The 20528-nt window shown below is 64.0% G+C and overlaps 1 protein-coding gene across 2 annotated transcripts in view; it reads right to left on the minus strand.

The window, feature by feature from the left end:
- Window positions 1-721: 721 nt before the first annotated feature.
- The window catches only part of HIP1 (huntingtin interacting protein 1), a 45679-nt gene continuing 25872 nt past the window's right edge, over window positions 722-20528 (minus strand). For both annotated transcript variants that reach the window (XM_086762933.1, XM_086762934.1), the window contains exons 2-31: window positions 17904-17967; window positions 17134-17276; window positions 16621-16677; window positions 16054-16134; window positions 14186-14262; window positions 13850-13911; window positions 12399-12539; window positions 11935-11992; window positions 9252-9327; window positions 8743-8874; window positions 8027-8124; window positions 7763-7835; window positions 7211-7394; window positions 7026-7114; window positions 6818-6934; window positions 6636-6737; window positions 6044-6238; window positions 5759-5906; window positions 5537-5623; window positions 5318-5425; window positions 5013-5149; window positions 4815-4925; window positions 4643-4701; window positions 4438-4531; window positions 4098-4198; window positions 3916-4021; window positions 3601-3724; window positions 3334-3395; window positions 3019-3130; window positions 722-2678 (exon numbers count right to left, since the gene is read on the minus strand). In XM_086762933.1, coding sequence (XP_086619059.1) covers window positions 2668-2678; window positions 3019-3130; window positions 3334-3395; window positions 3601-3724; window positions 3916-4021; window positions 4098-4198; window positions 4438-4531; window positions 4643-4701; window positions 4815-4925; window positions 5013-5149; window positions 5318-5425; window positions 5537-5623; window positions 5759-5906; window positions 6044-6238; window positions 6636-6737; window positions 6818-6934; window positions 7026-7114; window positions 7211-7394; window positions 7763-7835; window positions 8027-8124; window positions 8743-8874; window positions 9252-9327; window positions 11935-11992; window positions 12399-12539; window positions 13850-13911; window positions 14186-14262; window positions 16054-16134; window positions 16621-16677; window positions 17134-17276; window positions 17904-17967 — 3009 coding nt within the window. In that variant the 3' untranslated portion in view covers window positions 722-2667. The remainder of the gene's footprint in view (window positions 2679-3018; window positions 3131-3333; window positions 3396-3600; window positions 3725-3915; window positions 4022-4097; window positions 4199-4437; window positions 4532-4642; window positions 4702-4814; window positions 4926-5012; window positions 5150-5317; window positions 5426-5536; window positions 5624-5758; window positions 5907-6043; window positions 6239-6635; window positions 6738-6817; window positions 6935-7025; window positions 7115-7210; window positions 7395-7762; window positions 7836-8026; window positions 8125-8742; window positions 8875-9251; window positions 9328-11934; window positions 11993-12398; window positions 12540-13849; window positions 13912-14185; window positions 14263-16053; window positions 16135-16620; window positions 16678-17133; window positions 17277-17903; window positions 17968-20528) is intronic.

A 20528-nucleotide genomic window follows, 5' to 3' on the forward strand; every position in this document is an offset into this window, starting at 1 on the left:
GCCCCGTCCCAGCCCCTCTGGCCCGGTCCCGGCCCGTGTGCGGCCCCGCCACCCCCGCCCAGTGCCCCCGTCCCCATCCCGGCCCGTGTGCCCACCCTGACCCCCGGGCTCTCCCTACTGCCACCCACTGCGTCCCCCTGTCCCTAGCTCCACATCCCCACTCCGAAACCAGCGCCCTTGTTGCCGTCCCAATCCTCACGTCCCCCCTGTCCCATTCCCCGCGTCCCCACCCTGTCCCCCACAACCCCCTGCACCATTCTGCCCTGTGCCCCCCCCGTCCCAGCCCCTCCGGTCCCTGGTGTCCCCACACGCACCCACCCTGACCACGTGCGACCCGACCCCACAGGCACCCGCGGGCGCAGGGCCCCAGTCCTGCCTGTCCCACCATGTCCCTGTGTGGCCACAGGGCACCACGGCAGGGACCACACGGAGCAGGGCTGTGGGGACAGAGCAGGGCCGTGAGGACAGGCCGTCACGCAGCCTTCAGCAGGGGCCGGGACGCTGGGGAGGCCAAAGCCAAAGAAGGACAGGGGCGATGTGCAGGGTGGCCCTGGGGACAGAGCCGGGAGAAGGAGGACATCATTGCCAGGACACCACCCAGGTCACCTCGACAGCATCTCCCCGAGTTATTTTTTTGGGGGGGAGGAGCCCATAAGGGCAGAGCCCTGGCACCCCTGCGGTGACACAGCTCCCCTGCCAACCACCCTGGAGCCAGCAGGGCTGGGCTGAAGGCTTTATTGAAAAATTGAAACACACAACGTAGTAGTTATTATACAATGGGGAAAAAAAAAAATCAACCCAACCTGCAGTAGAGGGGCACCCCCACCATCCCTGTCACCAGCCGTCAGCGCTGGGGACCGGGCGGGGGATGGTACCCCCCCGCCAGCGCCCGGCCAAGATACAAAACTGAGAAGTGGTTTTGACCGAGAGCGGTGCTGCTGTCCCCGAGCCCCTGCTGCTGCCACGATCCCATTGCCCCCCCGGCCCCGACCCGACGGCCTGAGGTAGTTGGGTGTACCCCGCGCAGCCGAGACCTCCCCCAGAAAAGCAGGGGAGGGTTGTGGGGCTCCCTGCATCCTGCAGCAACAGGATGGTTGATACTGCATCCAGAGGGGAGCCGGCGTGGGTCGGGGTACGGCGTGGGGACGCAGCGGGTCCGCGAGGGGGACTGAGGGGTCCCGGCTGGGCTGGGGGCACGGAGCAGGCGCGCTGGTTGCAGGACTGGCTGGGGGAAGTGGGGACACCAGGTCCCCGCACGGTGGACGGTTGCGCTCTGCTGGGTATACGGGGTGGCAGCCCCGAGGCCACAGCAATGGCCTGGCCAGGCGGGGGGACACAGGCAGGTCCCCCCGCTCCGAGTGCCAGCCAAGAACCAGAGGATGTTAGTGGGAAAGCACGTGGTGACAACTGCCACCTTGGGCGACACCACCACTTCCTAAAGGGAGAAAGGCCAAATCCTGCGCCCCCAGCACCTTGAGGGAGCTGGTCTGGGTGCCTGCCCCCCAGGAAGCGGCAGGGTGCAGGCACTGGGGACACCCTGGCCCTGCAACGGGCACCGGCAGGACCACGGGAGACAGGGACATTGCTGCATGGTCTGACACCAGCGTCCCCACTGCAGCACAACAGGCCAGGGGGCTTGGAGCTGGCAGACACCCCCTGCCCTCCGAGCTCCCTGCTCCAAGGCACAAAGGTTCCCCGGCTGGTGCCAGCCCCACGGCAATGCTGGCACCGAGCCCCCCATGCACCCAAGAGGGTGGCGAGGACACAGAGGTGGCACCAGCCCAGAGTGAGCGGGCACGGTGAGCTGCTCGCTCTGGCTTCAGGATGCTCTAGTTTTGGGGTACCCCAGCTGCCCCTCGAACCCTCTGTGCTGCTGCCCTAGAGCCACGCCCCGCCCCCAGGAGCTGGTGGCTTGCGTGGTGGCACCACAGTTGCCCAAACCCGCGCCCAGCACCTTGCGGAGGGTTTATTGCTGGCATGAACACAGTGATCTGTTGGGGCAGGGCAGCCCAGCTCCAGGGTCGGGGGGGCATTCTCGGGACCTGGGATGGGGGGCAAGACCTCACCGCAGCATCCTGCCAGCTGCTGCTGGCGCCCCAGTCTCATGGGAACGCTCCCCCCCCGCGGGCCTTGCAGCGGCCAAAGGCACTCGGTGCCCCCACGGGAGGGGGGAGCACACCTAGCACCAAGCCTAGAAGCACCCCAAAAAGCTGGCTCCTGACCCGGCGGCACCCTCGGCGCCCGTGGCACCGCAGCAGGGCCGGGGCGTTCACGCCGAGCCAGGGACCGGGTTAAGGCTGGAGAAGCAGCGAGAGGGGAAAGAAACCTGACCACTCTCGCTCAGCCAGAGCCGGCTCAAAGAGTTCAAAAAAATCTGTGCAAAAACAAAACTAAAGGATTAAAGACCCCCCCAGAGACCTCCCCGCCCCCCACCCCAAGCAGCTCTAATAAATACACGTGCGGTTTGCGGCTGGCGTCGGGCCGGCGAGCCCTCGCTCCCGGCCCCGGGTCTCGCCAGGCGGCTCTTGGCGGGGCAGGCGCGGAGGACGTGTGCTTCAGGGTGGCTTTTTGCGCCGTTTTTACTGCGGATTTTCCCAGAAGGCTGCACTGAGCTGGGTCCCAGCCCGCCGTGGGGGTGTCCCCCGTGGGCTGCTTCTGCCGTGGGTGCTAATCCGCAGCTGGAGGGGGAAAGGGGGTGAGGAGGTGTGGAGCAGCGAGGTGCCCCCCAGCATCCCTCCGCCCCATCCCCGCGGGACCCCAGGGCTTAGCGGGGCGGCAAAGCCCCAGCAGCACGCAAGCACCCTGCGCAGGGGCCGTGTGGGTCCCACAGGCTCTTGCGCAGATCAGGGTCCCTGCGGCTTTGCCCACATGTGCCAACTATCCGCAGGCTCCGCTTGCGCCAGCTGGAGTTAAACCCATGCCCTGTTTGCTGCCCGGACCGCAGGCAGGGCTTCCCCATCCTGCCCCGCTCCTTCCTGGAGCAGCTTCCTGGCCGGAGCAGGACTGGGATCCACTCACCGTCCTCCTCCCAGCCCTCCGCCACTCCTGCCAGCTCGTAGTGCTTCTTGCGCAGCTCCCCCAGCCTCTGCCGCTCCTTCTGCAGCTGGTTCTCCAGCTCCAGCACTCGCACCTAAGGACGTCATGCATGCCATGGCCACGGAGCCGTGCGGGCCTGGGCACCCCCTTTTCACACCCATTCTCTCCCCAACGGCCATTGCCTTCGTGCCTTGGCCTTTCCCCTGGGCGGGCGGGCAGGCAGGGTGCCGCAGCCTCTCGTTAGCTGTAATGAGGCACCAGCGGGCACGCTTCCGAAAGCGCGGGGAAACGTCCTACCTGCGAGTCCATCTCCTGACGCTTGATCTGAGTGAGCGTCATGCTGGAGAAGTCCATGCTGTCTGTGGAGAAAGACGCCACCAGTCTCCCTCGAGCTCTGCTCCCCAGCTCGGACCCCCTGGCAGCCCCCACGGTGCTGGCAGCATCCACCACCACGTGACACGGGGCAGCCGCAGGCAGAGACCACTGGGGCAGGGCCAACCGAAGACAGTGAGCACAAAGAACAGGTTTCGGGACAGGTCTGCGCTCTTGCAGCCCCACGCTTACCTTTCTCTTCCACCTGCGACTTCCCAGCCTTGGTGGAGGCCACCACGCCGGCCGTGGCCTGGTTGACGCCCCGGGAGGCTTGTTGGAGCTTGGAAAGGTTGGTGCTGTCCTTGTCTGCCTTCACCTGCCAGGCAGCGAGGAGGGGTGCGCTTATGCCGGGCGAGCAGATGACCAGTCCCGTGGTTTGGGGTCAGCACGCAGGGCCCCAGCGTCACCCCAAACCACGGCAGGGGAGCAGGGCGGTGGCACCCCAGGACAGAGCGTCTCCCAGTGTGGGCAGCGGCCGGGGAGCCTCCCAGGGTGCCGGGCTCCTACCTTGGAGGCTGCCACCAGCTGAGCGGTGCTGGCCGCGATCTCCCGGGAGCAGACCATCAGCTCCTCGAATGTCCCCTTGCCTTGCACCACCAGGTCAGCAGCGTCGCTGCGGGAGGGAGAGAGAGGGGCTGCAGCATCCTTCCTGCCATCCTCTCCCCGCCTCTGCTGACAGCGGCACTTACACCATGACAGTGGCACCCCAGCCTACGGCCTTGGAAGCGGAGATGAGACCCTCAGTCCAGCGGGAATTCTTGGCGTAAAACTCCTTGGGGGACGCCACGCCCTGCCGTCAGGAAAGGCACAGTCACACGTTGGGGATGGGGGACAGCAGGGCCTGGGATCCCCAAACTCCCTCTCTCGGGGTAACGGCGTAAGTCAGGGTTTCATTCAGGATGCGCATGGGAGCCGGGAAAACACCGAACCCAGGGTGAGACCCCAGGGCTGGGGCTCGGAGCAGCACATCCCTGGCACACCAAGCATGCGCTGCCCCGTGCCCTGCCAGCACCCTCGCCCCTGGCTCACCCGTCCGCTCTCCACAATCTCTCTCTGGAGGTCCTTGGAAGCCAGGACCAGGACGTGGATGGCCTGCATGAGGCCCGTGCAGGAGCCCAGGATCCTGCAAGACAAACCCCACTGAGCCCCAGCGCCGTGGGGCGGCTGCTCTGCCTGCGGCACCAGGCCTCCTCCTGCCTGCCTGGCTCTCTCCAGAACCCCGGTTGCTGCTCACCTCTCATTCACTTCCAGTTTGACCCCAGTGTCACCAGCCCGGGCTTTGCTCAGCATCTCCTGGTAAAGAGGGGAGAGGCCATGCTGAGCCCCACGCACCGCCCCGGATTTGCACCGGCAGTCCCGACGGGCATGGTGCCCACAGGTGCCTCACGGCACACGGTGACCCTCACCTCGATGCGGGCAGACGCCGTCTCAATGGCTGCTGCTGTCGCTGCCATCTCCTTGTCCACCAGATCGCCCAGCTCCTCCTGCTTGACGTCCAGCCCTTTGGGTCGCAGCTCCTGGGGACAGAATGAAAGGGACCGTCCAAGGGTGGCACAACCCGCCACGACCCGACACAGTCCCACCAGCCCTCCTGGGCCACCCACCTCCCCGATGGCGCTGATCCGGCCCAGGCAGGTCATCACCGGGTTGCAGTCGGCGCCTTCCACCGTCCCTGGGTCTTGCAGGGCACTGAGGTAGCTCACAGCCTCGCTGCCGCACTGCTTGCACATCTCCAGCAGACCTGGGTGGGCAGCACTGGAGGCTGAGGGTGCCGAACGCAGGGATGGAGATGCCCGACCCCTGCCCGCCCCAGCACCCTACCCGCCGTGGCCCTGGCACATCCCAGCACCCTGCCCGCCCCAGCACCCTGCCCACCCCGCTCCCTGCGTGCCCCATTGCCAGCACTCACGGTCAGCGGGCTCCATGGGGGCCAGGTGGGAGGTGGCGCTGCCCTGCAGAAGGGTGTCGCTGACGAGGTGGGCGAAAAGGGCCAGGCAGGGCAGCAGGGAGCCCACGGCTGCGGCGGGAGAGCAGGCACACGCCTCAGTCCCAGCGGGCACTGCCCCCCCCAGCCCATGAGTGCCAGAGCTGCCCCCTTTCCCCAGCCCAGCCCCGTCCCGGCTCTCACCTGCCCGGTTGGAAAGGTATTTGCCGTGGGCGTCTTGCAGCCGCTCCACACACTCGGAGGCTGCCAGCGTCCTGGACAGGAGGCAATCTGCAGGCAGACAGCAGGCAGGATTCAAATGTGAGGCGTCCCTGTGCACGGCGCGGTTGCACCCCGCTGCCGGCACGGCCCAGAGGGCGGCAGGGTGGGGATCGCGCCAGGTTTGGCGAGCACCAGGGAATGCACCTGCTGAGCCGGTGCAGCTGATGTGCGTGGGATCCTCAAGGCGGCCGAGCGCATCCTGCACCATCCGCTCCGCCTCCCGCGCGGTGCCCTGCAGCAGGGCAAACTGCTCCTCGGCCAGCCGCTGCTGCAGCGCCCGCTCCTCGCTTTCCTGCCGAGCCGGCACAGGCGTCACGGCCCCTGCCACGCTGGCTAGGATTCACCCCCGCACCCCACCGCCGCCTCCACCGAGCCCCTGCAGCTCGGCTGGGAGGGCGACGCCCCGTGCCAGCGGTGCCCCCAGGACACCTTGTCTTTCAGCTGGGTCTGCAACGTCTTCAGCTCCATCTTGCTGCTCTCCTGCTCGCGGCTGAGCGCGTCCCGCAGCTGCTGCAGCTCGGCCCGCAAAACAGCCATCTCCTCCCCGTGCCGCTCCGCTGCCTGGCTCAGGCTGTCCCTCTCCCGCTCCAGGCCCGTGATCCGACTGCTCTGCTCCGCTCCCGCCTGGGTGGGCACGAAACAGCGGTCAGGGCTGCGCCAAGGCCGAACTCTCCAGTTTAGGGACTTGTTCGTGGGCCAGGTTTGGGCCACCCCGGCCATCCCTGCTCAGTGCATCGCAGCCCGTGCAGGCCGCAGCCCTGCACCACCCACCACCTGACAGCTCCCTCGCAGCACTGATGGCCTCGCTGTGGGCCGGCCAAGGCTCCCTGGGGAGCCCTTTCAGTGAAAATCGGTGAAAATTCACTTTCACTATGACTGTCAGCATCCTGACAGAGGAGCAGATAAAGGGTGCTGGCTGCCGGCCCCAGATCTGGGTCTGCCCGTCCCTGTCCTGCTGACCCCAGCTGCCTGTCCCGGGGCAGGGGGGACGGGTTGGCGGGGGTCACCCAGGGGGTCTCACCTGCGTGCTGGACTCCAGGGTGTCCTGCAGGACCTGCAGCTCCTGTCTGCTGGCTGCCAGCTCCCGCTTCAGTGTGTCCAGCACCTCCGCCTGCTCCTGGGACTGTGGGCAAGAAGAGAGGTTGCCGGCACTGGTGTCCCACAGGGGAGCCCCCTGCCCATCCCTGGCACGTCCCTCCTCACCTTCCTCTGCGCCTGCTCGCTCACCCGCTGGAAGGAGTCCTCCAGCTCCTTCTTCTCCCGCTCCACGTCCCCCTGGGCCTGCCTGGCCACCGTCACCTGCTTGGTCACCTCCGCGTTCTGGGGATGGCAGAGAGGGAGCTCAGCAACCTCCGGCGTCACAGGGGCATAGCTGGGAAAGGGGAGGCCAGAGGGGTTTCGGGGAGTGCACCTTCCGCAGCAGGTCGGCGTGGTTCTGCACCAGCTCACTGTATTTCTCCTTCAGCTTGCTGTAGCGCTGCTCGTTGGCCTGCGCCCGCCCTGCCACATGCACGGGGATGCCGAGGTGAGTGCCGGGGACCCCCACTCCGGGGCTCACCCTGCCCCCAAGACGGGTGCCCGGCTCTCCCCACTCACTTTCAATCTCTGTCAGGCTCCTCTGCGCCTTCTCGGTGTCCTCCCGCTGCTTCTTCAGCTCCTCCAGCTCTGCGCGCAGGAACTCGCTCTCGTCCTGCGCCTGCTGCTTCAGGTGCCGCTGCTCAGCCAGCTCGGCCTCCAGCTCGCTGGCACGACCGCGCAGCTGCACCGTGCCCCGTGCGCTCTGTGGGAGGGCAGGCGGTCCTGGCACCGATGCCCACTGGTACACACCCCGCGGGTAGCATCCCGCAGAGCCCCAAACGCAGCAGGGTGAAGCACTGAGGGAGCTGGGCAGTGGGGGTGAGTCTGGCCCCCCGAGCAGGGATGCAGTCCCCCGTCCCTCCCAGGCCCAGGACCCCCCCATATGGGGAGGGATGGCTGCGCCAGGGACACAGAAGCCATCGGGGACGGGGCAGGACAGACAAAGTCACCACCTTGCCCGCCCATGCACACAGCCATCACCCCACCAGCCCCGTTCCCAGCCTGAGCCACCGGGTCTCATCCCACCCCTGGGTGCTCACCGCGTGGCACCACTGGATGGCTGTCACCCACCTCGGCCTTGAAGTTCTCCAGCTCCTCCTTCAGGGCTGCGATCTCCCCATAAAGCTGCTCGATTAACCGGTCCCTGGGACGGAGAGACACCGGATACATCCTCAGTGCCACCAGCCGCGCTGGCGCTGTGGGGACGCATCCCAGGAGGGGAGGCGTCCCCTGTGCCATCGCAGCTGCAGTGCCACAGCAGCCGGTGGTGGTGTGCCAGGGAGGGAGCTCCCGGTTCGATCCTGGCCGCCTCGGCAGCATCATGGGACTGCTCACTTGTCATCCTTGTTCATCCCATTCTGGCTGTTGAAGTTGAAGGGATCGCTGCTGAAAGAGCTGCCGAAGATGTCGTCAAACTTATTGTCAAAGAGGCTCTGCGGGGAGAGCAGCACAGACCTGGAGTGAACCCAAAACCACCCGGGAGCCCTCGTCCCCTCCATGTCCCCCGTGGCACCGCTGAGCCCGCTGCCTGCTTGCACTGCCTGGGCACCGGGGCTGGATCCCCCCGTCGCTCCCAGGGTGCTGAACGTGTTGAACATCGAGCATCTCTGGTCTGTCCCCACCTAACTCCTGGGAGTGGAAGATCCCCAAAGCCATGTCACAGCATGCCCCTTCCCCTCCCGAAATCCTCAGTGCCTGGGGACAACCCTTGGTGGAGAGGGGCGTGAAGACCACACACAAGCACGCAGAGCTGAGGGGCGACGCTGGCAAGCCAAACATCTCCAGCCACCCATCACTGGAGGGCACCAAAGCACCAACAGAAGCACTGTGAGATGAACTCAGCCTGGCTCAGACCCAGCAGCACCCACACGTGACACCCAGCACCCACACAGCCCCGTTGCAGTGATGCTCCCCAGTGCCCGAGGCCATCCCCGCTGTCTCAGCCCCCACCGTGGCATGGTTTTGGAGAAATGACCCCAGTCTCGGAGCTGAAGGGCACCTGCCATCCTCTCCGCAGCCAGAGGGGCACGGGCAACGCCGTGGCAGCTCACCTGCGAGGCCGTGTCCATTTCCACCAGGTCTGTGATGGGCTCGCTGTCGGGCGAGGACGCCTCGGCGGGGATGACCACCACGGGGCTGATGTGCTCCGACAGTGCTGAGGCGCGCAGGAAATTGGGAGGGTTCTGGGGAGGGATGGGAGCACGGCTGGGCGGGGGAGGACCAGCACTGCCACAGGACCAGGACTTTGGGCACAGCTGGTCCAAATCCTGCCCCAGCGCTGAGCTGGATGCGCCTGGACCCGTGGGAAAAGAGCCAGGACCCACAGGGACGGATCCCGTCGTGGGCCGAGGGTCGGTGCGAGAGGGGATCCCAGCTGGAGGGGCAGCTCCATCCCGCCCAGGGAGGGGTGCAAGGATGAGCCTCTGGCCCCACCAGCCCCACAATGCCACCCCCACCTGCAGGTGACCTTTTCTGGACCGTCCCCCAGTGCCATGGCCCCCATTGCTGCTCCTGGCTGTGGGGACAGCGAGTGTGGGGACCAGGGACCACGGGGTCTCACCTCCGGCAGCTGTGGGATCTGAATCAGCCGCTTGAAGTACTGCAGGTTGCTGGAGCGGTAGAAGAGGTCCTTCAGCCTGCGAGGGGCAGGGAACGGTTAGGGACGGCTCTTGTCCAACCCAGACACCCCAGCCCAAAGGTGGGTAGCTCCGACCCCTCGCCTGGCTCCAGGAGGGTGTCGCTGGGCCACCGCACTGCGCTGGAGGGGACGGTCTAGGAAGAGCCCGCCACCAGCCTCCGACCTCTGTCAAAAACCGACTGCTGGAGCTTTCTCCCGTAAACCCAGGACGTGACGAGCACAGAGAAGGTCTGAATCTTGAGTGACCTGGTCTGGTGGGAGATGTCCCTGCCCAGCACAGGGAGGTTGGACTGGATGACCCTCCAAGGTCTCTTCCCACGCAAACCACTCTGAGCCCGTGAAACCACAAACTGCAGCAGAACGGCTGCACTGGGTCGCACTGAGGTACAGCCACCGCCCCGTGCTGCGCTCATCACGGCCAAAGCTGCAAGGGACAGCCGGGAAACACCACTACTGCTCCCACTATGGCACCAGCCATCAGCGGGTTGGGGGCTTCCCGCCTGGAGGCCATGTCTGCACCACCACCGTCAGCTCCCTGCAGGAGCATCTCCCCCAGGAGCAGGGCCACCTCCCTGCAGGATTTCCAGTTTTGGGGAGAAGCAGCAGTGCCTGGCCATGCCACTCGTGGCTGCCCTCCCACTCCGCCATCCCAGTCGCTATCTCTGCGCTGTTGGTACCCGCCCCGAGGTCTCTGCCCGGGTGGTCAGAGCCCACGGACAGCCCCGCTATCCGCTGACCGGTGTTTTTCCCATGGGCACTGGTTTGCAGTTTGTGACCTTGAATAGAGCCGCCCCTCAGCGCCGTGACATCCTCCCCCTGCTCTCGGAGGCCAGTTTTTGTTTTGACTACCCTAAATAATCCCATATCGGAGGCCACGGCACTTCACTGCTTGCTCTGTTTTGATCTCATTTAAAAGACAGCAAGTGGATCGGTTCCAGCACCGTTGCTGGGGATCACCGAGACACTCGTTCGTACAAAATCCGACCATTTGTCTCCTTTCCTTCGGGCAGTTACTAATCCAGGGGAGACTTGCCCTCACATCTCATAGGATCACAGGCTCACAGACTGGTTTGGGTTGGAAGGGACCTTCAAAGCCCACCCACTCCAACCCCCCTGCATGAAGCAGGGACATCTCCAACCAGATCAGGTTGCTCACATCCCCGTCCAACCTGGCCTGGAATGTTTCCAGGGATGGGGCATCCACCGCCTCTCTGGGCAACCTGGGCCAGTGCCTCACCACCTCAGTGTAAAACATTTCTTCCCGGTGTCCAACCTGACCCCAGCCTCGTTCAGTTTAAAGCCGTTGTCTTGTGGTGAGGACCCCAGAGCTGGAGGCAGAGCTCCAGGGGGTCTGAGGAGAGCGGAGCAGAGGGGGAGCATCCCCTCCGTCGACCTGCTGGCCACGCTGCTGGTGATGCAGCCCAGGAGATGCTTGGCTTTCTGGGCTGCCAGCGCACGTTGCTGGCTGATGTCCCGTCTGTCACCCACCAGTGTCCCCCAGTCCTTCTCTGCAGGGTGCTCTCCACCCACCCACCCATCCTTCTCAGCCCCTGGGCACTGGCAAAGCTCCAGCAGCACCCCTGGGACCCTCACGTCCAAGGTCTCAGGTAACTGGGTGACTGACTCAGTCCCACACCTTTTATCTGCTGCTTTTAAAATCTCTCTTCTTGATATCTTATTTCGGACAGACACAGTTGGCATGAGCTTTATCCTTTTCTGTGTCCCCGCAGGGATGGCTTTTCCTACCCAAAAGCCACCGCTGCTCCACTGCACCACCCAGCAGCATCCCTGGCACCCAGGCTCTCTGCAAGGTTCTTCATGGACCCCTCCTCAGCTTTGCAGCACCAAAAGGTTTCATCCTTTGGCCGGCCCTTTTAACAAGTTCCCTCGGGTTTGCACAACTGGCTTTTTAAAAAATTCAACAGAATTGAGGGGAAAAATCTCTTTTCCCTGTCCCACAGCCCCAGCACCATGACCTCGAGTCCTCCCCAGGGCTGTGCGGAGCCCTCCCCCCTGCAGCAGCACCTTGAACGTCCCCCATGCGCTGCTTGCATTCTCCTGCCCTGCTGCTCCTACCAACACATCCCTCTCCCCATGGAGCCAACGGACCCACCGTGAGCAAAAAATACTGCTGAGGGTGCTGAGCACCCTTCTCACCCCACATCCAGCCTGGGGCATCCCTGGAGCGTCCCCACCGACAAGCCCCCACGCTCGGCTTCTCAGCCCGTGCCCAGACTTTTATCTGAGCACGTCAACCGCAAATTGCTCTTAAAACTGCAATTAAAGGGTTTGAGGGTTTTAAATCGTCAGATATGCCATCAGCGGCCGAATGCTGCCGTCGCTAGAACTAATAATGCCGTTAGCCGTTAATTCAATAGCCGTGGATCAGCCGAGCGGAGTGGCTGTCCTGGAGGACGCTCCAGGACAATCCAAAGCAGGCTGGATTTCAGAGCCCCAAGCAAGATCGATTCCTGCGCTTCCTCCGTCTCCCTTGCTTGGCTGCCGAGCCCTGGTACAGGGGCTTTGGCATCCCTTGGCGCTCCCTCCGCCCCGGGAGCATCCCTGGAAGTGAGGAGAACCCGCGCCCCGGGATCTGGGCACTTACTTTCTGAACTGCTCCAGGAAGCGATCCCGGTGGCCCTGCAGCGTATCCGCCGGCAGACCTGGAAGAAGCAGCAAGTAAAAACGTCACCGGGCATCTCCATGCCAGGAAGGAGCACAGATCGGGGGACAACCCATCGGCGCAGCCACACAGGGATGAGTTTTCCCTGTTGCATCCCCACCCTAACACCCCCAGGGCAGGGAAAGGCAGCGAGCTGCCGTTCAGGCAGCTGCGGCCACAACTTGAGGTCCTGGGGGGTGGGGGTTTTGCAGCCAGTGCCTGCCCAGTGCCGAGGGAGCTCCCGGTGGGCAGCAGCCCCACAGCCGAGGGGCGTTCAGCAGGGCAGGCTCCTCAGCCTGGGAAGGAGCTGGGGGGGGCGAACGGCCCAGCCTGAGCAGGGTGGTGACCCCCGATGTCTCCCTCCACGTCCCCTCCCTGTCTGAGATGGTGGCGCTGGGGACACTTACAGGAGTGGAGCTTGAAGAGGAGCTTGACGGTGTAGTCGTAGAGGTGGCTGCAGTCCAGGATCACCTGGATGAGCGGGGCCAGGCGGCACTGCCCCGCGGCCGTCACCGACACCGAGCGCGACATGTCCAGGGAGCTGAACACTGCCGGGACAGAGCGTGGGATCAGGCTCCAGCAGCACCGCTGGGTGCCATGCTGCATGGGCCACGTCTGCCAACATCACCCAGAGCAAGAGACCCGCTGGCCCTTGGGGACGCAGCCCGCCGCCCCGCACCTGCCTGCGAGCTCAGCAGGAGTGGAAATTCCAACTCGGGACTCCTATGCAGGCCTGGGAGCACCGCGGGCTGGAGGTGCCCAGTCCTGAGCCCAGCCGGCTCCCGGCCTCTGGAGGAGATGCCGCCCCTGCGCTCTGCCCATCACTGTGCCATGCGTGCCAGCGGGGAGACGCTCCAAAACCAGCTGGGAGCAGCTGGCAGTGCCTCACGTCCGCAACCCTCTGTCTGTGTGATGTTGAACTGCGTCTCGTGCCGGCGTTGCAGGATGGACCCCACAACACCAGGGAGGAAGGTACTTCTGCCAGGGCTGGGGCCGGCCTGGGGCACGGGATGCTGGGCTGCTGGAGATGCACCCAGTGACCACCGTCACAGTCCAGCCTGAGTCGCGGGACGCCTGCCCTCGAAGTGCACTGGAGCAGCAGGCAGGCTAGCAGGGCGGCTGGAGAAGACGGCAGCTTCATCTCCCTCCATCCAGCAACTCCCCTCCAAGGGGCAGAGCAGCGAGAGCTCCCGGGAGCGCTCCAGGTATGGGGCTGTACCACACAGATGAGCCTCCCGGCACTGTCCCCGTCCCGCTGGGCCGGCGCGCAGCCACGAGACGAGGGTGCTGCTCTGGTTCCGTGGAAATACGGCCCTGTCCCGCCAGCACCCACAGCCCGCTGCGTGCAACAGATGAAGGCTTGTCCCAGAATTGCTGTAATTCACCCCAAACCTGATCCTGCTCGAGCACACAGAGTGCACGACAGTCCTGAGGGTTGGGCCTGGCCTGTTTTTACCCCTCCGCTCACTTGCGCAGGCGGGCAGCAGGGTGCCCCCATGTCTCCCCCAGCTCCAGCACTGCCGCAAGCACCCACAGCAGCTTGCGTTCACCACAAATAAAAACCAAAACCTGTCATGAGCCCATGAGTAAGATCAACAGAAATCCAGCCCAGGGAGGCTGCTGGAGTGGGAGAGCCTGAAGTCTGGGCGGTGGAAGTGATGTGTGTGGTGGGGTGACGTGGCCAGCTCTTCACCACAGCACGCAGGCACTTCAGCTAATAATAATTCAGGGGAAGTGCCCGGAAAAGAGATGAGTTGTGATGTCTCAGACAGCATCCCTCTCGGAGCCTCCCCCCAACACAGCTCAGCCCTCAGTACCCTCCCACCTCGACCGCCAGCAAGGCAGCGCGGGGGCTTACCTGTCTGGAAGAGGTTCAGCTCACACTCCAGGTAATCAAACATCTCCACTGTCAGCTGGAAACTGGGAAAAAGGGATGAGGATGGGTTGGGGAGCATCCCCAGAGCCACCCACGCGGCTTGCCCACTGCCGGGTGATAGCCCAGAGGGACAAGGGGGTCCTCCAGCGCAGATGTGCCAGCCTTGTCCGGGGCTCTGCCCACTCCCAGCGCCTGTGGCAGGGGTGGGGGGAAGGTCCCTGGCTCCGCGGTGCTGCCAGTGAGGTTGGGCAACGCTGTCCCACCCGGCCTGCATCCGCCTTCCTCCTCCCTCGCCTCCCACCCCTGCCCCGGGCTCACAAATTATTGACATCGTTCTCTCCCGCCTCGTCAAGCTGCCGGTCGGACATCTGGAGATTGCCAGGGAAGCGGGGATTCTGCGTGGAGAAACAAGGGTCGGGAAAGGGTTTTGGAGGATCTCCTGCTCCAACCACAGCCCTGGGAGCTCCAGGGTTGCCAATCTGGCTGGCGGCCTCAGCGTAAGAGGGTGGAACGACTCTTTGGATGTGCTGAGGGAGTGATGTGGGGGGGAAGGGAGCGAGCACGGGGTGTGCTGAGCCCCAGGTGAGTGCAGCATCCCCAGGCCACGGCACCCACACTCTCCTCAACAAGAAAAGCCAACTCTCCTCGGGCTTAGAAACCTGAGGAGGAGACAGGGCCACCAGATCACGCACAGCATCACTGAGAGCTGGAGGGGAAGGAGCTGATATCTGCTCCAGAGGGCAAAGCCCCTTCCTGCTGCCCAGTTTTGGGGATCACGGCTCCAAACAACATCTGTGTGATGGGTACAGCCTCAGAAAACACCTCTTTCCAGCAGAGCTTGGAAAAGAAGGAAAAACCATGCGTACCAAACCTGCCGCAGCCTGCTACCGTAAGGACGAGGGCGCTCGAAGCCACTCAGGGCTTCCAAGCCCACCATGACCTCCCATTCTCCTCTCGGCAGCACGCTGTCATTTTAATGCCACAAGCACATTATATTCTATTCTAAACAGTAATAAACAATAAGCCTCATACGAGAAGCTCCATCAATGTAAGCACGGCTTCCTGAGGGGTGACAGGGCACCGATGTCTTTCTACAAACATGCTCCCCACCACGCTGACTCTGGCCGGGATAGTCCCGCAGCATCCCCGGCGTAGCTGTGTTCACCAAGCGGGGCAGGCAAGGGAGGGCAGAAGCCCGGGCAGCAGCGGGGCAGCTGAGGGCTGAGGGGTTTGTTCTGTGCATCTAAGGTGAGATTTAGGGTCTGCGACGAACTGGGTGTTCACAAAGAAACCTCACATCTGTGACTCTGTTAGAAGCTCAGCCGGGAACTCAGGCTGCGCACGCTCAGCAGTGCTCTGGTGAAGTTAATCACTACTTCTCTGTTATTCTCGAATTCCCAGGCTGACTTGCTGCCTCCCCTCCACTTGTCCTGCCCGTATGAAAACCTTATTTCAGAAAGCACCGGAGTGTCTTCCATCCCAACTTCGGCCTCGATCAAAGGCAGGTTTCTATACACATCTGTTTCTCCTTTGCTGACCTTCCGTGCTCGCACGCTGGTCGGAGCAGGCGCTGCTGCTCACCCTCCTCACCCCAGCCCAAACCCCCAGCCCCCCTCGCTGCGTTTGTGGTGACGCAGAAAAGCCAAGCTCCGCTGCAGGGTTTTCCAGGGGATTCACACCTCGGTGCCAGCCCCTGCCCTGCTCACGCTGCCTCCTGCCCGGCCCTGGCTCGCTTTATCCCTTGCCGGGGCAGCGCTGGGGATGGGCAGGTGCTGCTCCTACGGTGTTGCATGGCACGGCACAGCCTCTGCAAGCCCTCCCTGCTCTAGAACCCCATGGCCTCTTCCACCTCTGCCCGCCTTGCACACCTGGGAGGGGACGTGCACCCCAAAGCTGGGGGTGTCTTACTGCTTCCTGGAGCCTCCCCAACTTCCAGCCCAGCCCAGGTGCCTCCAAGGAGCCCTGATCCACCATGAAACCATCTGTCCCCAAGGTGTTGGTCCTCTTATCCAGGCTAAGGACAGACCCTGGCAGCCTGGGACATGTTTCATGGAGGCAGTGGGATGGCCGGACGGAGGAGAGGACGTGGCTCTGCCAGCCCCTGTCCCACACCGTAACGCTGCCGCCAGCGCGCCATCACCCAGCCCTTGCTGCGGCCATGGGGATGGGGACGGGACAACGCTCACCTTGGTGTGAAACTCCATCTTGGTTCTCAGCAGTTTGAGGTAGATGCTGCAGAGCTGCCCGTAGCCCTCACTCAGGTGGCCCTGGGGACACCAAAAAGCTGTTGAGATCTGGGGCAGGCTGTGAAAAAGCCTTTTCCCTTTGCAGCGTGAGCGACCCCTCCCTTATCTCCCCCAAAATCACAGCCAAAATCCTCCTCACTGACACATGGGCTGCGGGTTGGCCTGCAGCAAACGTGCCGAACCAATTTGTTAAGACCTTCTCACCACCTTCTCTGCAGATTTCAATGCTGCGTTTGACCGCAAGAGTTGGATTTTACGGGGTTTTGCCATAAAATAGGAAGAAGGCATTTGATTTTGGTGGAAGGGAACATCAAACAGAACCAACAAACCCAGCCCAGGGAGGTCACGGCAGCCACGGCCCAGCATCTGCTCAGCCCTGGGAACCTGGCTCCTCCTGGTGAGACCACGGCCAAGCCAACACCACTCCAGCCTGGCTGGGGCGCTGGGTGCCGCCGAGGGACCCCTGGGGTGTCCCCAGCGCAGCGGCTGGCGGGGTCGGCCGCTTACCCACATCCTGCTCATGTCGCTCAGCTCATTCTTGTATCTCACGGAGTCTTTCAGGACCTGCAGGAATGACGACGAAAATAAGTTGGCAGCAGGCAGAGCACCAGGGCAAGGCGTGCCACACTCGGAGCCCACAACTGGGGTGAGGAACGGGAGGTTTTGATGCGTTCCTGACCCTGCAGCCCGCTGGTGGTGTCCCTACTGCCAGCCCCAGGGTGCCTCAGTTTCCCCACCTGCACATGGGGCAGGAGGATCCTTGCTAAGGGCTCCTGCACTGATGCCAACGCCCCGGGCCGAGCGGTTTCCTCCGGCACCGGTGCTGCGGTCGGCACTGGGGTGTGCAGCGCAGGGAGGCTGCGGCAAAGCGAGCAGGGAGAGGTCTCTGCGCTGGTGCCCACCCAGGACTGACCCCTAGGAGGGCACCCGCCCTCCAGCACCTCCCAGCGCCCCGTGCCGCCCCACGGGGGAAAGGATCTGGTCCCTGGGCAGCTGCTGAGCTGAGCTCGTGGCGCTCACGTTCGAGTGGCCGTCCCGGAGGAGTTTGTGGAAGACGTGGCAGAACTTCCAGCAGAGCACGGCGTTGCCCGACAGCGGCAGCCGGTTCACCACCGACCAGAAGGTCTGCGCCCCCTTCTCGTGGTGCGTGCCCAGGATGCATGGTGGGGGCCGGTCAAGGAAACGCCCCTCTCCCCTTCGGCGCTCACGGAAAGCGGCCACCCCGAAGCCAGCTGGTAGCTGCGGAGCCAAGGGGAGCCAGGCCAAGCCTCGGCACACGCTGTCCCCAAGGGCCACACGCGCTGTCCCCTCTCCCCCAGCCCCACACCACTGTGCTGGGAGCACCGTGGCATGCTCAAGGCTGGGGCTGTGCCTCCGCCGAGCCCTCCTGGCTGCCCTGCCAGGACGCTGGGGATCCACTTTTGGTGCCAGCACGCTCACCAGCACCTGTGGGGACCAAGCATCCTCGCTGCAGGCAGAGAACCTGCTGTGGGCACCTGCCTCTCCCACGGGATGGCAGCGCTGGGAGCGCAGCGCTGGGCACCACCGACAAGCGAAGGCTGCAGGAGCAGGAGCAGGGATGCCGTGCCGTGCCGGAAAAACCCCAACCGTCAACAAGAGCCCGAGCGTCCCGTCCAGCCACCCTTGGCACCCTGGCAGCCAGCCTGCAGCGCTAGCCGGGCTGTGCCACCACCCCTCCCCACGCGCTGCCGTGCTGCTGCCCCTTTTCTGGGCGGCCTCGGCCCTGCTCCCACGCTCGCCTGTCCCCTGGCCAACTTTGGGAAGGATATTTCTGGCGTGTTTCTCCTTGACAGCCACTTCCTGCGCATTAATGGCCTTATTGATGCTGACAGTCTGCAAAAGAGAAGTGGGGGGCGGGGGGGTGAGATGGGAAGGGTTCGAGCTCCCTCCCCGGTGTCCCCTCGCCCGCTGAGACCCCCCGGCTCTGCCGGCACCTGTTGGTGGCTGGGCCCCATCCAGGTCCCTGGCCCCCGCTCGTGCCAGCTGGATGCTGCCCGCAGCCGGATGCCGTTCTGGGACGCGGTTGGCATCCGCTGGGTTCAGCTGCTGCCAGGGCTCATTTACTCCGCATAATAACGATGCAATTAAAGCAGCGACCACAAAGGACCCTCTCCTGCTCTCGGAGTGGTGGGACAGGCAGAGGGAAGGCAAATCCCTCCCCTGCCCTCAGATCATGGGCAGCAGCTGGCAGCTCCTGCTCCGCTTTCGGGGGGGCTGAGTGGAAAGGGCATTTCAGGGGGCACAGGGAATCCGGCAGTGGGACGGCGAGACCACCATGCGCTGCAGAGCAGAGCAGCGCCCCACGCTGTCTGGCAGCAAAGGACACGGCCTCAGCTGCGGGATGGAGGTGGGCCATCAGGAGATAGACTCGCTGCCCGCAGCGCAGGCAGCTGCCCCGGCCGGCACCCGCTGCCCCCTCTGCCCCGCCGATGGGCGCAGCCAGACGTGGCACAACCGGTGCCCACCGCCCGCAGCTCCCCAGCTGCTATGATCCCGCAAAAGCTCCCGTGGGGCAGGCAGCTTCTCCCCAGCGCAACCATCCCGCCCTGCCTGCAAGCCGCCCCCCTGCTCCCTGCCAGGACTGGCGGCACGGAGGGCAGCGGCCTCGGGAAGCCCGCGCTGAGGAGCCTGGGCAGAGCCTGTGCTGGAAGCGTTTGCTGGGCAGGATTTTTTAACCCTAGCCCATTCCTGCCCCTCGGGGAGCTGTGCCGGTGGTGTGGGGACACCGTGGCTGGTCCTGCTTGGCCACGGTTCAGGGGGAGCACGGCGACGCTGGCACAGGGCTGCCCCCTCCCCAAGGTCCTGCATCGCTCGTGATGATGCCGAGTGCTTGCCTGGCACCTGCTCCGCCAGAATCCTGCTGCTGAGGGAAGAAACTGGCTCAGTGCTGCCAGAAGCAGCTCATCACCGATATAAACGTGTTAAAGCAGCAGGATTAACCCCAGTGCCTTCCTCACTGCAATCCTCGCACCCCTGCTCACTCACCCTCTCCCACCTCCCCAGAAAGCCCCTCTGCCATGGAAGCATCTGCCCCGGAGCGGGGACAATCTGCCGAAGGGCCAAGACAGCTTCTGGTCTCGCCCACAGCTGCCGCCTGCACCCCCAGCCCAGGGCCGAGCACCCCCTTAGCTGTAATGCGGGGTCTGGGTCCTGATGTCCCAGTATGAACATGTTCTGCCGCAGGGACGCTGCTGCTCACTGCGAGCAGGGTCACTCCACGCAGCCCCGTGGTGTCTGCAGCCCCATCCCGGCGGCGCTGGCGCTGCCGCGTCTCCAGCCACACTGAGCCATTCACCGCACTCACCAACGGGTCCCTGCTTACTGGTGACCGTTGAGGTCAGGGAGGTGACCAGCAAGGACCATGGAGGTCACCATTAAGATGCAGGAGGCTCATTTCAGGGTGGCAGGGGACCAGAACCTGCATCTTAGCTTGGATTGAAGAAGAGCTGATGGAAATACTGGCGGTGGAGAAACTGGACCCCATCGGCTGGATGGAGGCCAGCAGGTTCCCAATGCAGGAGGACCAAGGGTTGGAGCCACCTCTGCATCTCTGCCCAGCCCCAGAGGCGCAGCCTCTTGTCATTTATGAAAAACACAAAACAAAACTCAGCATTAAAAAAAAATCCCAAGAAAATCCTCAGGAAGGAGCCTCTCTGCCAGCAGCTGCAGCATGGAGGGAGATGCCCACATCCCGACAGCCACTGGCAACGCATTCCATGGATCCAGCTCCAGGTGCAGCTTGTTCTGCCCCAAAATCCCAGTCCCCAGCCATGGGGCGCAGGCAGGCAGGGCGGCCGTGACGGGCCACCCGGCATCGTGAGGAGTGCCAGGATCAGCGTTTAAATGCATGGACTCACAGACTGGTTTGGGTGGGAAGGGACCTTCAAAGCCCACCCAGTCCAACCCCCCTGCAAGGAGCAGGGACATCTCCAACCAGATCAGGTTGCTCACAGCCCCATCCAACCTGGCCTGGAATGTTTCCAGGGATGGGGCTTCCACCACCTCTCTGGGCAACCTGGGCCAGTGCCTCACCCCACTCAGTGTAAAACATCTCCTCCCCGTGTCTGAGGACACACGGCATGTCCCACCCCGAAACCGCGCTCCCGGACCACAGGTCACAAGCCAGGTGCAAAGCCGGAGCCAGCGAGTGGAAGATTGTACCAGAGGCAGGATGCGGGCACTGCGCTCCCAAAGCCGGGGGCTTCACCGCGGCATGTGTCTGCTCCCCAGTCCTTGAAAGACCGGACAGGGGTGGTCTCCGGAGGGAAGCAGTGCCGGGGGCTGCCGCATCCCTGGGAAAGCTGGAAATGGAACTCCCAGTTCAACTGCTCTTTCCTGCCAGCTTTTCCTGGCAAAGCAAGGACACGCTTTTCCAACCCGAGAGGTGCCCAGTG

This window comes from Chlamydotis macqueenii, chromosome 19 (assembly GCF_036417535.1).
Source record: "Chlamydotis macqueenii isolate bChlMac1 chromosome 19, bChlMac1.mat, whole genome shotgun sequence".
In the NCBI taxonomy this organism is placed as follows: domain Eukaryota; kingdom Metazoa; phylum Chordata; class Aves; order Otidiformes; family Otididae; genus Chlamydotis; species Chlamydotis macqueenii.